This window comes from Sebastes umbrosus, chromosome 21 (genome assembly GCF_015220745.1).
Source record: "Sebastes umbrosus isolate fSebUmb1 chromosome 21, fSebUmb1.pri, whole genome shotgun sequence".
In the NCBI taxonomy this organism is placed as follows: domain Eukaryota; kingdom Metazoa; phylum Chordata; class Actinopteri; order Perciformes; family Sebastidae; genus Sebastes; species Sebastes umbrosus.
The window spans coordinates 14,115,724-14,133,298 of record NC_051289.1 but is presented as its reverse complement, the minus strand read 5'-3'; the positions used below and the strand labels follow the sequence as shown (position 1 = coordinate 14,133,298).

Sequence of the window (17,575 nt, the reverse complement as noted above, 5' to 3'; positions counted from 1 at the left end):
TGTATTTGCACAACAATTTCTCTATTTTGATTTCTTGTCCTACAAAAGCTATTGGAAGCTATATATAGGACTCTATTGGTCATGTAGAGCCTTACTAATGACATGCTGTTCTAATGTTACCAACAAAATATTGTGTGAACGCTTTTCCGTTTTCAGACATATCGGCTGATGCCACTCGCATCACTCTGTCGTTCTGTGTTTCACAAAACATTTGAATTAACTGTGGATATTTAATTTCATGAATAGGGACTTTCTCTTGAGTCATGCTTGTTTTCTCTCTCTTGTTTGTCTCACATTCTCCCATAATGAGAGCACAAATCCCCAAAACCTAAAGCTGACCATCAGCCAGTGGGTGAAGACGGAGAGATTTTCCCAGGCAGCAGGGGGTGATTCTCAAATCCTCTCAGTATGATGGATTGTTTTACCACAGGAATTGTGATCTATAAACGAGGAAAACTATCTTTGATCAACAGAGTTTCCAGCACACACACACACAATCACAAACACAAACACACACACAGAGCCAGCTGATTTACATCAACCGTCCAGCAGCCGTCAGCCTCCTGCTGCTTCCACTGCCGTGGCCACTATCTCTTTATCAGCTGCCTACGCATTCCTGCACTCCCTCACCATCCTTCCTCCTCTCCTCCCAGATCATTCCTGACCAAAAGACGGGAGGAGGGGACGCCACTTAAACGGGGACATGTCCCCCTCCCCCAAACACACACACGACCATTCAGGATTGCATCTCACAACACTCCCTCTCATGAATTTACATGTATGAGTGGCAGTCCCGCTGGGCCTGGGTGAGTTGTGTGTGTTTTAACTGACCAATAACACTTAGAGGCAGCAGAGTATCATTTAAATCATTTGAACAGCTCCCCCTGCTTCATTCACTAACTGCTGAAGTAATAGAGTGCTGCAGGAATGAGTCCTAAAACCCAAAAATGAGTTAGCATATTAGCACTTTCCTTGTCTGGAAGTCAATGGGTTTTTTGAGATGCCTGAACTAAGTTTTTTTTCACGTTTTTTTCAGAAATACATCAGTAAATATCGTGAATTCTGAAGCTTTTACGTCTTAAAAAAGGCAGCTACTATTGAGTGGCTAAATGAGACTACTGAACGTCATCACGCCAAACACTAGTCCGCCTTTATTTTAGTGGTGGTGACGTGAAATCATGCGACCGTGGTGTCGTTCTTATATAGCCTAACGTTAGCTTTTTACTTCTGGCGATCAAATTCACGCTTATTAGGGCTAAGAGACATTACATAACTTATATGGTATGGAGATGAAGCATGCCACAAGAACAAAATCACAACTGCTACTTTGTGCATTTCACAACATGATTTGATAAATCATTACAACCATTTCACAGAATGACAGACTCACAAAACAGATTTCTCCTGTCCTACACTCAAAAAAGAAAGGATAAGTGGAACTACTGTTTCCTTTGAAAGGAATAAAAAGAGAACAATCTTTTTTTTAAAGATGATTTTTTTTTTGCCTTTATTTGACAGTGACGGTTATGAAAAAGGAGGGAGAGATAGAGAGAGGGGGTGATATGCAGCAAAAGGCCGCGGGTCAGATTTGAACCCTGGGCCGCTGCGGTAAGGACTCAGCCTTGGTACATGGGGCACCCCAAAAAGAGGACAATCTAATTAGTAGAAATTGGGTTTATTTGACTACGGTAACCACGTCGTGTCGTGACTTTGTGGTGCTAGGTAAGTGGTTGTTCCAGTTATAACAGATTAGCAGCTGCTTCACATGGGTGGCTTTTTTCTTGCATAGTTAGGCTGGAATTTATTTTATAAACATTTCAGTAGGCAAAAATACACACTATGTCTTACCTTACATGGCAAATTTGGGGTCTCCATCAAATGAAAATGTACACTGGGATATGTATTATCAAAATGAGACAGCAAAACTTGCTGAGGGGTTACTCAGATTTTCCTTGGCTAATAATAAGAAAGATATTCAGACTAACAAGTGGAATGTTACATTTAACTCAGCAACACATCTTAAAGTGTCCATCACACAAATCTGATCAAGGCCTGAGCTGTTAATATTCACTCACATGGCCTGCTAATGCAAGCACAACCATTACAGATTCTGAAAAACAGTATTATTCATATTTTTTGTGGTGTTGACAATGATGATAATTGTTTGCCCTAAAGAGCCACACTCTGTCTTTTCCATCTCTCGCTCTCTGCTTGAGTTCCTTTAATTTCCCTACCTCTTTCCTTCTCCTCCTCCTCCTCTTCTGGCTCATCTGTTAACTCTCCCTCTCTCATTTCTTCTCACACTCCCTCTTGTGCCATTCGGTATTCAAAGACGCTGCCTCTCTCAGGGAAAGCCTTGTTCAAGCGCCTGCGCTTGGTCTGGGGTCTTCTGTTGGCGTCCACCTCTTTTCCGTATCCTCCTCCTCCAGGGGTGTAGAGGCAGAACATGTCCTGTAGGGGGAGACACAAAAGCAAAGAGTGGATTCAGCTTTACAGTAACAGTTACCTCATCAATGTGAGTACTTGACCATATTTGAAATATAAAGCTATAGATAAACTATTTTCAGGCTAGTTTTCTGATGTGCCTCATTTCAAGAAGACACAGGACACTAATTAACAACTGCAGAAGTAATTAAAAACATTATGGTTTCATCACTGTGTGGTAAATAACATCAGAATACAATATTTTTTCATGCAACATCACACAATTCAGTTTATTATTACTTATTTTGGAATGTATAGTGCCATGACAGGTATACTTGATAGTATTTATTTAACACATTATGCAGTCTTACCCCGGGCTGAAGGCTGACGCTGGTTTTGGCGCCCAGGTTGAGGACTCGTCCATCTGCTCTGTGAAGCAAGTTCAGCCCCGCTGCACCGTCCTCACCCCCTAACCAGCAGAGAAAGGTTAGAAAGGACAGTGTAAACAGTAGAAGAAAGAAAGACACAAATAGTCACCAAGCAAAATGCAATCATTTATAAAAAAAAGGCTGCTGAGGACATTTGCGGGTAGGTTCAGAGGGTCAAAGTTTACCCTGTAGGCCGTAGGGACGGGTGGATCGCCTCTCGGTCAGCACAGACAGAACCACCTTGTTCCTGAACCGAAGTTTCCGCATCACACCGTCTCCACCGCAGTATTTTCCTGCGCCTCCTGAGCCGGGCCGCAGAGAGAACTGCTCTAAAATGACTGGATATCTGAACACCAGATGGACAGCAGCAACATACAATGATATTAAAAACATTATTATTACTGGACACAACTAATTGAATTGTCTTTAACTAAAACTTGAACTTCAGTCTGACCTCTTCTCTAGAATCTCCGGGTCGGTGATGCGGGTGTTGGTCATGTGACTGTGAACGCCACTCCGCCCACTCCAGCCTGGCCCCGCCCCTGCTCCCCCAGCAACCGTCTCATAGTAACCTACGCTCTCACTGCCAAATGAAATGTTGTTCATGCAGCCCTGATGGAAAGAGGAATGACAATAAATAAGCAAAAAACACAAAGAGAACCATTTTAGAGTGCATGCACACAGAGCTTTGGAAAATGTTGATCAATTTACCAATTCAGATGTGCTTTATCACAACATTTTGGAATAATTGATCCGGCCGATCTATCTTTTTTAACGTACAAATCTAGTTTTTCTCACCTGCGAAGCGGCGCACACCTCAAACGCCCTAAAGATGACGTCTACCACTCTCTGGGATGTGAGTACATTTCCTCCAACCACAGCTGCATCCTTGGAAGGCTGAAGGATCGAGCCAGGGGGTATGATGACTTTGATTGGTGCAAGGCAGCCCTGGATACGAAAAAAGGAAACACCTGAATAATAAAAACTATATGGAATTGAATACATTTTATTTATCATTTGAAGGTACAGCGTGGGATGTAGCGACATCTAGTGGTGTGGTTGCAGATGCAACCAACTGAGAACCCCTCCAATCACTCCTCCCTTTCCAGAAGGGCTCATTCTAAGCTAACGAATACACAACGGTTCTTAGTTTCAGGTGATTCTACACTAATGAAAACATTGTTATGAATATTATATTCCATTTCTCCTAATTGATCCCCCTAAATGCTACACACTGTTCCTTTAAGTGCAGGAAGAATTACTAAACAAACATGTAAATGTTCCTAGAATAAACCACCGTACCTGATTAAGGGGGATGTCCTGTCCGACCATGCAGCGCAGGCAGTAGATGAGGGCAGAGAGGGTGATGGCGCGTGGAGCGTTGCAGTTCCCCCAAACCTCGGTTCCCGTCCCTGTGAAGTCAAACACCGCACTGCCCTGCGGTGATGGAGGTTTTTATGTAAATTGATACGTAACATAATGTATAAATGTTAAAGATCATCATGAGGAGATTCTCCCTGCTCACCTCTTCCTCATTAATCTGAACACGCAGTCTGATTGCGGTCCCATCATCCATGAAATCTTCCGACTCCACCTCCAAGGAGCCAGTCTCTTGCCGCCGCCGACATGCAAAGTCTCTCAGCATGTCCCTCACTGCCAGCTCTGCATTACTCTGAAACATTAACACCAGTTACTATTACTACTTTTCACAATAACAGTATTTTGCGTTATACTTTTATACCACAGTTACCTGAATGTACCCCATGTAGGCCTGGACCACAGCTAAACCGTAGCTGTCAATCAACTCCTCCACCAGCTGGCTGCCTCTCCGATTGGCCGCCACCTGAGCCCGCAGGTCTGACAGGTTGTCATGGAGATTACGAGTCCCAGAGGAGCCTGGGTACTGGGCCGGAGCCATCAGAGCTTCGGTTACAGCTGATATGGAGACAGAGGGAAAACGCAAGAGAGGAATCCAGTGAGGGGAAAAGAGACAGAGAAAGAGAAAAGCATTATTATGGTGCAAGTGGGATTCATGTTGGTTTTGAAGCTCTCCTAACAGGACCATACTAGTGGTTTTGAACACATTATACTCAAGATTACTGCTGACTATTTCCTAAAGCATACAGTAAGTTTTTAGATTGATTTCAGACCTTCAAGCCACTAGGTGACTAGGCGTTCATAATGGTGTATCTCAAGGAGGTCGGTAAGCTTTGGAAAATGGATGGTATTAATGTTAAGTATCATCTTTTTGTAGTTATTTGGCTACAGTATGCAAAGTCTCTTTTTTATCTCGACTTGTCGACAGATACAGCTCTGTATTATCTCTGTTCCTTCACACACTCATTCTTGGTTCCCCTCCTCCTCTCTTACCCTCTTCCTGGAAGACGCCACCAGTGACAAGTTTAAAGGACGTGAAGACGGCCCCCTCCTGCTGAAGGGAGGTGGAGTGGGGGGGCATGGAGCCAGGAGTGATGCCTCCGATGTCAGCGTGGTGCCCCCTGCTGGCTACAAAGAACACTGGGCTGCTCACCCCTTTCCTAAACACCTAGGGGGGAGGGAAAGGAGAGAGTTAACGGAGAAAAAAGTAGAGGTTTGTAGTGAAAAAAAAAGATTGAAGAAGAGGAGGACGCAGACACAAAGCTGTACAGACTGACCGGTGTGATGACTGTGAGGTCTGGGAGGTGGCTGCCCCCGGCACACGGGTGGTTACTCAGAATCACATCGCTTTCTTTCAGCTTGTTGCCCAGTGATCTGATCTGCACAGAGAAGAAGAAGAAGAAGAAACAGAACATCCTTTGTGTCACAATGGGTTGTTAATTCTTTAGTCTTTCAGTAGTACATCTAAACTCCTTCCTGCACCTGGTACTGGACTGTCTCCTGCATGGCCCCCAGGTGGACGGGGATGTGGGGTGCGTTGGACACTAAACCACCGTCTGGTCCGAACACAGCACAGGAGAAGTCGAGACGTTCCTTGATGTTGGTGGAGATGGAGGTTCTTTGGAGAACTCTGCCCATCTGTTCTGTAGAGGAAGAGAGGTGGAACACAACTGAGCATGCTAACAAGAAAATAATACTGAACATATTATAATGACCCACTTCACTTCACTCCTTTATATTCTCTCTTCCTTATCCTAGTTTCTCCCTAACAACCTTTCACTCCTTCCTCATTCTCTCCTCTCCATCCTCTCTCCTCTGTCGGAGTACCTGCTATGCTCATGAAGCGGTGGGAGAAGATGGAGAGCTGCACAGTGTTGAGCTCAGTGCCCAGGGCGCAGTGAGGGTCAGAGCTGACAGTCATGCAAACATCGCCCCCTTCTGTCAGACGGGCCTCACAGCACGGCTCCACCAGGATGGTACTGATGGAGGAAAGAACAGAAAAAAAACACTTATACAAGCACAGATGTTTAGACAGGGTAAATACAGGCTTTTTTTCTTGGTTCATATTTCAGTTTCAGCAAGTTATACAATCATATTCACAGTCTTTCCTACTGTCATTTTCTATATGGTTTATAGATAATTTAACAAAATAAACTAAAATACAAAAATAAACAAAAAAATAAATGAAATTACTTCAGCTTGAAGTTTTAATTGTAGTTTAGAGTAGAACAGAGGTAAAAAAAAAAAAAAAAGATAGTAAATACAGGCTATGAAGCATTTTAAAGACCCAAATTAAGACCAAATTCACTCCAAATTCAACCCAGAAAAGTAAACAAGTACAGTGGAAGTATCTGAGTATGTGTCCACACATCCATATAAGTAATGAAGCATCAAAAAAAATGTAATGCATTCGAAACTATACTTAAAATTCAAAGGCATTATCTTAACCATATTTAACAGATTTTAATGTCCTGACTTTAAAGAAAAAAAAATTAAAAACATTAAAGTAAAATTAAGAATAGCCGATGCTATATTTAAAAAAAATAGGGTAAAAGTTTATTTTTGACCCAGATTCCCAATACTTACATACATATTTACCTACATGTCTTAAATTATTGATATAATATAAATTAGGTTTAAGTTTAACTGGGAGAATGTGACTCCTGAAACTGATGTGAAGTGATCACCTTGAGAAGATGTCTCACTCTGTTGTAATTTTTGGGACTTCAAAAATACTACAGATACTACAGATCTCTAAAAAAAGACAATGCTTCATTGATGTTTTTTTGAAAGCTTGTAATGACAGTAAGGGGGAAATGCCTGCCTGTTTTTGTCAATGATGATGGCTGGTCCCTGGATGCTGTGATCACATGGCAGCTCCTCCCATAGATACACACTGGTGTCCAGGTAACCCTCCTCAAAGTAACACCTGGTCTTCTACAGAGAAGAACAGAGATTGATTTTTTTGTTAGGCTTGAACAAGTTATAAGAGTGTGTCCATGTGTTTACATGTATATGACATGTTCAGCTGTATGTATGTATAAGAGAGCCTGTGTACCGTGACTGGTTTGGCCTGTCCGCGCCTCGTCTTTGTTTTATACACCGATTTGATACCAGATTTCCCACAACCCCTCACTCTGATGTCATCAACCACGATGGGTCTGTCTGGGATAGTGAATCCGAACTCTTTCAGATAACTAAACGAAGGAGGCGGAGGAAGGAATGTACAGAGATTAGGGTTAGAGAAACATTAGTAGCCACGAGTAGTGTAAACAAATGTCAGCTCCAAAGCTTACTAAGCTTATCTCCTATGGAAAAATGACACATTAACTTCATGGTGTATTTGCTTATACAATGTAAACAGAGGAGGATACGTGTTGAGTTGCAATGAGTGAAAACGTGTTCCAGCCAATAGCTCAGTACATGAATAAACTAAGAAATCATTGAGCAAATGAGTTAACCGCTTGGTGAAGGCACTGCGGAAGTCTCCAGCTAGACAGGACTGGGCGTTGCTGGGGTAACCGGCAGCGGTGACCATGAGAGCGCAGTCGGTGCCCTTGTAACGCAGGTGAAGGAAAACCTCAGTGGTTATCTGACTGCTGTAGAGGACAACAAACACAAGGCTGCTTGTTAAGTACTTAGTGAGACTAACAGTGAAAAGGCATGGACTAACAGTATTTTGTGGGTGCTGACCTGGTGAATCCGCGTGCACAGAGCGTATCGCGGCAGCGTTTTGAGAGCTGCTCCACCCTCCGATCGAGCTCGCTGAATGACTTCTGCTCGTACTGCAGCGAGCACGGCTCCTGCACCTCCTCCACCACGTCAGCTAGAGCCAGACCGTAGGCTGACAGCACGCCGCTGTACCTGCAACACACAAACACATATTACAACCAAACATACATGAATACGACTCTCTCTCATACACACACACGTCTATCCCCCTTACTTGTGAATGAAGACAGTCTTCATCCCCAGGGCTCTGGCGATAGCACAGGCATGTTGGCCACCTGCACCCCCGAAACATGCCAACACATGCTGAGATGTATCATGGCCCTTAGCCTATGGGGGGATGGGAGATGGAGAAGATAGACAGGAGATATGAAATGAGACAAAAAATGTGATTTTAAACGTTTGACAAATTTGACAACTAAACATTCAGCGTTCAACTATTTTCACCAAGACTTCAAAACTCCAAATACCTGTGTCAGAGCTCTGATTGGCCGGCACATGGCCTCATTAGCAACGCGGATGAATCCCATAGCAACCTCCTCCACACTCATCTTTGACGTGCCGTTTTGTGAGTGGTTACCCCCATTTGCGGCAACCTGCGAATGAAAACCCCCAAACAATTTTTTAGCCTCATTATTAATACTCCCTTACAGAATTATTGAGAAGATTTCACACACATTAAATATTCGTGCCTGTGATTGGTTAGAAGACAAGAAGAGGTTGATCTCCTGGCTCAGATGATGGAAATGCTTCATGGTTTCTTCCATTGACAGTGGTTCATTCTCCCCTGGTCCAAAGATCTTGGGGAAGAAGGAAGGAAGGAGTCGACCCAGGGCTAAGTTAGCATCGGTGACAGTCAGAGGGCCACCTAGGAAAAAAAAAAAATTTTAAACCATTTTGTGTATGATGCTTCACTAGGTGTTTCTGTCTTGTATTTTAACATATGTTATGTGATTCTGTGAGAAATGTGAAAGCACGGCAGATTATGTTTTATGAACTGGAGCGCATCAGCATTGAAGTCAGAGTCATGTTTCTTTTTGTTGGCACACGTTACAGTTCAAACTGAGATCTATGCGGCAAACTTCAGTTATATCATCTAAACTTGGACTTGCGCCAAATTTCCAACCTTCATGCAGCTAAACCAGAGTCCAGGGGGAATGAACAGGACGTGAAAACAGAGAGAGCCCAGCTGTGTGGATTTTTGTCTGACAGCATGGAGGGTGGATTGGCTGGATTGAATGATTTAAAGAGTGGGAGGCGGAACCAGTGAAGGTGGAGAAAGTGACTTAGAAATGTATAGTTTACCATCTACTAAGCTGTGGAAAGAAAGGGTGGAGGAAACACCAACAGTCTGGTACCTTTTCTGTAACAGGCTGGTCCTGGATGTGCGCCTGCAGACTCGGGTCCAACCACAAACATCCCCGATCTGAGAGGGAAGTAAAAGGAAGGACAGAAAACAGAAAGAAGAGAGGTCACGTAACGGGAAAAAGGGAAGGATTAAGTTAGAATAAAATCCTGATTGATTTGAAATTAAAGTTAAACCACTGGATGCAGTTAATGTCAGAGCACATGGCCTTGTGTTCGTGAACTGGCAAGATTATAATTATCACATCGAATGATCAACTCAATAGTCATCTCTGCAAATATCAAATGCTTTATATCCCTAAAATCTGTACAACTTAAAGGTCATATTGATAACATTTTTAGACAAATAATTACAAAAAAAATACATTCACAGAGCTTTTAGAAAGGTAGCAAATAAAAGTATGGCTTTTCATTAAAAAAAAAAAAATATGATTGTGAATTAATCAATCAATCAAAATTTTGACGGGTCCAAAATGAATGTTTTGTTTATCTACCTGTCCTACATTACCCACACTGCAACTCATCTGCCGACAGTTTGGTCAGAGAATTGGGTGTGTTGTGTTAGTAGCAGTTTATGTGGCCTCGAGTCTGCAGCTGAGGTCTGGTAAGATCACATGTTTCTGACTCCACACCCCCAGACTTTTTTCATTTTCAAACCTGTAGTCTTCAGCCCCAACCGATGCTCATTTGAGGCAATTTATCAGGCTTTGCGTAGCCCCCTCTGCAGCCACAAAAAGCATATACAAACAGGTATATGAGGAGATGGGTCAAGATTGGCGACTGACTAACGGACCTGAAGAACAGTCGTGATCCTCCGCCTGCAGCCACAGTGTTGATGTCCAGCTGAGGCGCTTGCAGGGTGACTCCAGCAGTGGTAGCCTCAAACACGTGTTCATACTGGCCGGCGTACCGACTCACATCCGTCGATGTTCCTGGAGAGAAAGACGAGACAGAGGCAGTCAGGAAGCCGAGAAGCATGAAACGCTGTAAAAATGAGCATTTCTTCTGCATCAAACACAGAATCAGATGTTTCCCCTTTTTCTTTAATCTGTAATCTATGCACATAATAATCAAAGACAATTTAGATGCACAGTAAAATTGTGCAACAAATAACTACAAAAACAATAGCAAGAGGATCCTCACATAGTCTGTGCACTCAGTAAACTTTGTTCAAGTAACTAACAATATTCCTCGGCATCCCGCCTACTCACCCCCCATGTCAAAGCCAATCACAGGTTTTTTCTCCATCTGTTCGTATGAAGTGATCGCGTATCCCACCACACCCCCCGCTGGGCCAGACAGAACGGCCCGTGAACCGCAGAACTGCCCCATGGGAGTCAGACCGCCGTCTGACTGCATGAACAGAACGTCCACATCCTGAGGACAGAGGGAAATAAGACATGGAGATCATTTCAATGTTCAGATGAAGCAGGGTTTCCATCTGGAAAATCCTGTCTGTGAATTGTCGGGTGTAGGCCATAACTAACATGATTTATGCCTCTATAGTATAAGCACTTTATGAAAGAAAAATGTGGTTTGTATCATATATCACTGTGAGGAACGCACCTTCAGGCCACCCTTGAACCCGGAGGTAAAGCCTTCTAAATACTGATGAATTTTGGGTGTGAGGTAGGCGTCGGCGCAGACGGTGTAGCCCCGAGGCACCGCCCGCACCATGGGCATGACCTCGCTGGACAGAGACACCTGGGTGAAGCCCAGACGGCGTGCCAGGGCGCCCACTGCCTTCTCATGATCGGACCATCTGAAAGACAGACAGAGAGAGAGAGAGGGAGAGAGTGAAGCTGGAATGCAAGTCAAACATAAAGATCTTATGCAATGTCACCGCTGCTAACAGTCTATTGTGTGTCTTATCACTTAAAAGCTTTATCTGTGCCAGAAGCCTTTTCAACTCAGCTAGAGTGAATAAGTGGGAACAGCTTTGAAAGTGTGAATGGATTTCAAGGAATAGACTTGAAGTTAAAGGGACTATATGTAAATTTTTACACATATAAACTTTTTTTTATCGTTTTTTTTATTGCCAGTGTGTGAACAAGTTGTAACCGAACCTAAAAAATTAAACCTTCCGTGACTTTCTGGGTTTCCTCTATCAGCCTTTTAATGTGAAGAATGCATGACGTTTTTTACAGGAAAATCCAAAGGATGTGACGTCATGTACGCTCTTGAGTGCTTTTACTCTCTTCAGCTCCACTACAGGGTTAACAGTGTGCAACGATAGCTAATGATCGGTTAGAAATGGAGTCCGCTAACGTTAACAAACGACCAGTGCCCACCGTCACTCAGACTCCAACACAAACTCCACGGAAGCACAAAAAAAAACAAAGTTATATCTAGTGAAGCCCGTCTTGCACAACAGGAATCTGTCGGTGGGGGGGGGGGGGGAACTAGGATCAACATCGGCCGGGCCTTTGATTCATAGAAGGACCTTTGTTTGGTTTTGGGTATCAAAACGGACCCCTAGCTGGCAAAAATTCTATTGGACAGGTAAGCTAACATTATTGCGTAACGTTAATCAACATGACGCCTATCAATCACGTTCAGTCTCGTGTGTGTCGCCCCACTGTTTTGACCGATGCTCGCTCGCGTCTCCGTAGTGCGAACACAAATGCGAGAAACAGGACGCTGACTGTCGTTGACTTAATGGTCACAGGTGTCACTGTTAACGAGCAATTTCTGATTCTTACATAGAGAGACCCTTTAAAGCTGAAGTGCGTAGAAATGGAGCAAATATGATTCAAAAAAAGTATTTTTATACAACGATCACGATATGACAGTATTGCATGAGACAGGTAATCTGAAAAAAAATCATGTGCCTCTGTGTCCTCCAGTGCTCCTAAGAAACAAGAAACAAACTCCAAAAACATTTAGTTTAAGTGAAAAGAAATGGGAAGAAAAACCTGAACTTTCCCCCAGTAAACCACATGGGCTATACATACAATAGAAACAGCCTAGTCGACACCAGACACCTCTGACATGTACAGACTACATACCACTACTCCCACAGAGACAGAGAGACTCAAACCAAGAGTTGCATGATTGAGTGTACAGTGAGAACGAGAAAAAAAATAACAAAGTGAATAGTTAGAAGTAAAACTAAAATCTTGGCTTAGAGAGATGACCTGAGAAGGACAGTTAGCTAATGAAAGAAAGAGAGGACAAGATTACGAGATTAGGAATTTAAAAATGTAAATATGCCTATATGACTAAAAGGTACAAAAACAAGATGTACTACTGACGTGTACGAGTGCAGCAGAAGGACGGCAAGACTGGTGATCCCGCGAGACAGAACTCCTCTGAGGTCTTTTTCCACTCGCTCCAGATCCAGCTCCCTCCACACCTCCAGAGAATCCCCTGTACTGCCTGAGGGACACCAGCACCCACACAGAGATTATGAGGATTATTTCAAATTATGCAAAGCATTCAGGCAATGCTGTCATGCATGTGAGCTTACATTCCTACATTTACAACCAAAAAATACAGAATATTGCCTTGGTTGTATTGCTGGCACCACTGATATGTGAAAGTGAGGAGGTAGTACAACAAGAGCACAGGTACGTAGGTGTGTTTCACACCTGTGACAATACGTTTAGGATCTTTTCTGGCCATCTGGCAGCCGTCTTGCATGAGAACGACTCGCTCGTCCACCTCTATCACCTCTTCATACAGCACTTCAGGAACCGCCATCTCCTGTTTACACGAACATACACACAAGGCACGTGAATTCAAAGCAGGTGTACTAACAAGAAGGACATCTGATGTTACAGTACATGCCTGTGATATACAGATAAGACATGCATACAGGTGGTTGGGTTTCTGACAGCTTGTTCTGCAACAGAGCATTAGCTTCATAGATAAGTGACCATTTAAACCATTAATGGTAAAACTGGTCTGGGGGCAAACTCCAAGACCTGCCCCCTGTTTCTGTTACACAAAATAATGTCTAAACCTTGCATGTGTGCAGGGACACATGAACACCACATGTAATATAGTCAAAAAGGCATTACGGTGCTGACTGGGTATAGCTGTGGTTAAGATGATACATGTGCATGTAGCGTGTGTGTACTCGCTTTACCTTTTAATTTTAAACATGTATTTATATATTAGGTCTGTCAATCGATTAAAATGCAAAATTAAAATTTAGATGCGATATGTTCAAATGTACCTTAAAGGGAGATTTGTCAAATATTTAATACTCTTATCAACATGGGAGTGGGCAAATATGCTTTCATTATGTAAATGTATGTATATATTTATTATTGGAAATCAATTAACAACACCAAACAATGACAAATATTGTCCAGAAACCCTCACAGGTACTGCATTTAGCATAAAAAATATGCTCTACTCATAACACGGCAAACTGCAGCCCAACAGGCAACAACAGCTGTCAGTGTGTCAGTGTGCAGACTTGACTATGACTTGCACAAAACTGCATGTGATTATCATAAAGTAGGCATGTCTGTAAAGGGGAGACTCGTGGGTACCCAGAGAACCCATTTACATTCACATATCTTGAGATCAGAGGTCAAGGGACCCCTTTGAAAATGGCCATGCCAGTTTGGAGCATTTTTAAACCTCCTTCGCGACAACCTAGTAAGACATGGTTGGTACCAATGGATTCCTTAGGTTTTTCTAGTTTCATATGACACGTATGGGCATATGGTATCTTCACTCTAGCTTTAAAACTGAGCCCGCTACAAATCACGATCGTGTTAACTTTGACAGCCCTAGTGTATATTCATGTGTTAAGTAAAACAAGCATTACAAACCAAATCAAACAGCTTTGGCCTGGCCTGTGTGCCGATGTGCAACAGGTCCTTGAAGCCCAGCGTGACCAGGAGCGCAGTCCTTTCTCCCTCTCTCTCCAGGAGCGCATTGGTTGCCACAGTGGTGCCCATCCTGATCCAGCCAATAGGAGAGGTGTCTACAGGCTGGTCACGAGGAAAGACCCGCCCTGTTTCCTGTCAATAAATTCATATAAATGTGTATATATTATCATATACTGTTCATACGGATGATGTAGAGATGTAACTGTGATTAACATGATGTTAAAACTTTTTTCTGATCTAGTTTGCAGACATGTTTTGATCTGCTCTCATGCTGTCTGCTCGTTAATAATAAAACAGCAATTAAACTGTCAATTATTAGCTAAAAGTGGAGATTCCTGCTTCATCTTGTGTTTGTTTTTCCGCTCTAATGAACCACAAAAGCATGGATCACTGCAACACATACATTCATCTACCACCACATGACTGTATACAGACAGAGTCACATTTCATTCCTGTAGCGATATAAATATATTTGAATGTTCAATCCTGCTTTTTTAAAAATACTTTCTTTTAAGTAGGCCTGCTTGCTCCTTTTCGGCAACAGCCTGCTTTACTGGAGCTGCAACAAGTAATCGATTAGTTGTCAACTATTAAATTAATCGCCAACTAACCGATTAATCGGTTTGAGTAATATTTTAAAAATTAAAAGTCAAAATTCTCTGATTCCAGCTTCTTAAATGTGAATATTCTCTGGTTTCTTCACTCCTCCTTTAGTTGTGGACAAAACGAGACATTTTAAGGATGTCATCTTGGCCTTTGGGAAACACTGATCGACATTTTTTATAATTTTCTGACATTTTATAGACCGAACAACTAATCAGTGAATTGAGAAAATAATCGACAGATTATTCGACAATGAAAATACAAAGTCACACACATTTTGATGTGTTAGTTGTCCATTTCAAACAAAATCTCTTTGTTTTGGCAATTAAAACAGCTTCATTGACATAAATGGCATCAGCAGAGGTAAGCCATGTGCCTGGAGTCAGACTCATGTCATAGTATGATTTTAAAACTGACCCGAATCAATGAGGAGCGCATAAGGAGTCAAAAGGCAAAGTTTAGGATTTGGGATTTCCAAGTAAAGATAGCTAACTTGAAAATCTCACAAAACTCTATGTATAAATTAAATATTAACTAAAGAGTGCTTGCTAATATTTCAGAAAAGTAACAAAAGAACATTACCTCTTCCAGGACTCTGCGGATCCCCTCAGTGGGAGCGTCTTTGTAGTTCTGGGGGTCCCGGGACAGCAGTTTTAGGACTCTCTCTCGACCATCAGGCAGCCGGGCAAACACATCGGTGAAGGTGCCACCCCGGTCGATGGCAAAGTCGTACTTCCCCTTAGTCTCAGCCATAGTGAAGAGAGAGAAGAGCTGCTCCTGAGTCTTTGACTAACTAACTGAAGTCACAGAAGGTAGGAGAGAGGGAAAGATTAGATATCTTCTCTGTAACACTGTTACTGATAGGAGAACAGCAGAGATAGCTGTTCATTCACAAAGTCGATACAATGACGCAACTACTTTTACACACTCCTGATGCTTATCTTTCACTAAACAGTCACATTTGTTTATATTGAATAAAAACACACTTATTGGCACTTTAACTTGGCTCGGTTCCCCTCACTGTCTCATACTTTGAGCTGGTTTGTGACAATTTCTAAAGGTTTTCTGCATTACAAAACATGTCAGGATTGTGAGGTTAAACGTGCTATTAAAGGGGAACACCACCTAAATTCAAAATTTCAATATCTTATTCCCATGGCCTAGTAAAGCTCAATCAATATGTGTGGAATGTAATCAAAGTTTGACTGCATTGTTTTCTATTGGAATGAAGAATGACTGGTCACGAGCGAAAGAGCGCTGTGCAGAGAGTTGTTTTGAGCTGAACTTTTGTCAGACGCCCTGTTTCTCTTTACTCCTGTCGCTCGCTTTGAAAGCACCGCAATGGACACGAAACGGCTGATTCATGAAGTCGAAATGAGGAATAAATATCTATACGATACCTCCTCATTTCACTACAAAAAACGAAATAAGGTGACAGCTGGCTGGAGGGAGATCACCAGGCTTACTTATAGGCTACTGTTGGCTGTATTGTATGTCATTTTCAGTAAATATGGCAGTATCAAGCTTGTTTTCTGATTAAAAAACAGAAACGTCGGAAGAAAGCAGGTACTGCTCGCCCATCTTTGAAGTGGTTACGTCTCTAGTCCGATCTTGACCACACAGCTGAGGGGTATGTGGTTTGTGTACATGGCGTGGCAGAATATTTAACAGTGTGTGTACAGAGTGTCCGATGTTATTAGGCTATACGTAAATAAAAAGACCACAAATCTATCTTCTTATCTTGTTGGTTTCTTTATTCTGTCAATAAGACACAACAAGGTCAATATTATTCGTCATTATGATTATTAGTTCTGCTTTATTATAAAAAAATATAGATGTATTTCTAGGGGGTTCAGTGAGAACCAACGCAAACTGAATATGAGACGGATTTTATTGTTTTCTTCTTTTTTTTTTTACACCCAAATGAGCTTTATTCTACTGTAGTGTTGTCAGCTGTGAAACACAAAAAGTACCTATATATACACTCATCTAGAATATCTCTCCTTATTCATTGTCTTTGAAGCATTACACCCAATTACATCACAAGTTTGAGTTTTAGCACTCTAGTTTTTTTGATTTGGAAGAGAGTTGTTTGTGTTTACTAATATTTTTTGGACTGTCTTAGACCATAGGAATAACATGTAGGATTTTTGAAAAATGGAAGTAGTTCCCCTTTAAATCTATTAATTGCATACAATTTTAAAGGGATATTGCATCACAGCAAAACATGCAAATCCCAGAAGAACCCTGCAGAACTATCAATGAACCATAAAGTAAGATAAGGTTACCATACCATTCTGCAGGAGTAGACTCCTTTTTGTTTGGGCTGTTCCAGACAATAAGCGAGGACAGTTGGATAAATGAGAAAGCTGCACTGCCTCTAATGCAATGGAGTTATAAGCTCTTAACTAAATACCTGGAGGGTCAGCAGCTGCTATGCATGCTGTGGCTACAACCCATTCACAGTCTGTGTGCAAGGGGAGCATGCATGAGCTGAATACGAAGCAACAGAGCTGAAGATTTGAACAATATGTGACGGTAACCGACATCTTTTACTCACCTGTCCGCCGCTGCAGAGTGCTAATCTTGTGATAATCCGGGAATCAGATGATTCTCCTCCCCTCCCCTAACTGTCTCGTTACGACAGGAAACACGACTGAATATAGGAGGTATTTATTTCTCCTTGCTACTGCCTGGGGTTTAAACTCCGCCCCCCGGCGAGGAGCCGGTGTCGTGTTAAGACCCCCCCCATGAGGACTCACACAAACCAGTCTGTTCAGGGAGATGGTTAGAAGCATATAC

The 17,575-nt window shown here is 42.4% G+C and overlaps 1 protein-coding gene across 1 annotated transcript; it reads right to left on the bottom strand.

Annotated features, from left to right (window-relative positions):
- Positions 1-1,684: 1,684 nt before the first annotated feature.
- On the bottom strand, positions 1,685-17,488 carry oplah (5-oxoprolinase, ATP-hydrolysing). The gene is made up of 28 exons (XM_037757217.1): positions 17,334-17,488; positions 15,356-15,570; positions 14,111-14,302; positions 12,914-13,028; positions 12,578-12,701; positions 10,890-11,085; positions 10,535-10,700; positions 10,117-10,255; positions 9,317-9,384; positions 8,651-8,826; positions 8,429-8,554; positions 8,176-8,288; positions 7,923-8,093; positions 7,691-7,828; positions 7,288-7,426; positions 7,054-7,166; positions 6,057-6,208; positions 5,712-5,872; positions 5,507-5,608; positions 5,223-5,397; positions 4,603-4,787; positions 4,378-4,524; positions 4,155-4,289; positions 3,651-3,800; positions 3,307-3,464; positions 3,038-3,198; positions 2,796-2,893; positions 1,685-2,451 (listed from the first exon to the last, which is right to left on the bottom strand). The coding sequence occupies exons 2-28, from the start codon at positions 15,524-15,526 to the stop codon at positions 2,299-2,301; spliced, it is 3,924 nt and encodes a 1,307-aa protein (XP_037613145.1). The 5' UTR covers positions 15,527-15,570; positions 17,334-17,488; the 3' UTR covers positions 1,685-2,298.
- Between the last annotated feature and the right edge of the window lie 87 nt (positions 17,489-17,575).

Bases quoted from the DNA above. Each gene is read 5' to 3' on its own strand.
- oplah (XM_037757217.1), bottom strand. From the start codon at position 15,526: ATGGCTGAGACTAAGGGGAAGTACGACTTTGCCATCGACCGGGGTGGC. The intron at 12,702-12,913 runs GTGTGAAACACA...GGTGTCCCTCAG, and splicing joins TCCTAAACGTATTGTCACAG to GCAGTACAGGGGATTCTCTG. The intron at 8,555-8,650 runs GCACGAATATTT...TTTCATTCGCAG, and splicing joins TGTCTTCTAACCAATCACAG to GTTGCCGCAAATGGGGGTAA.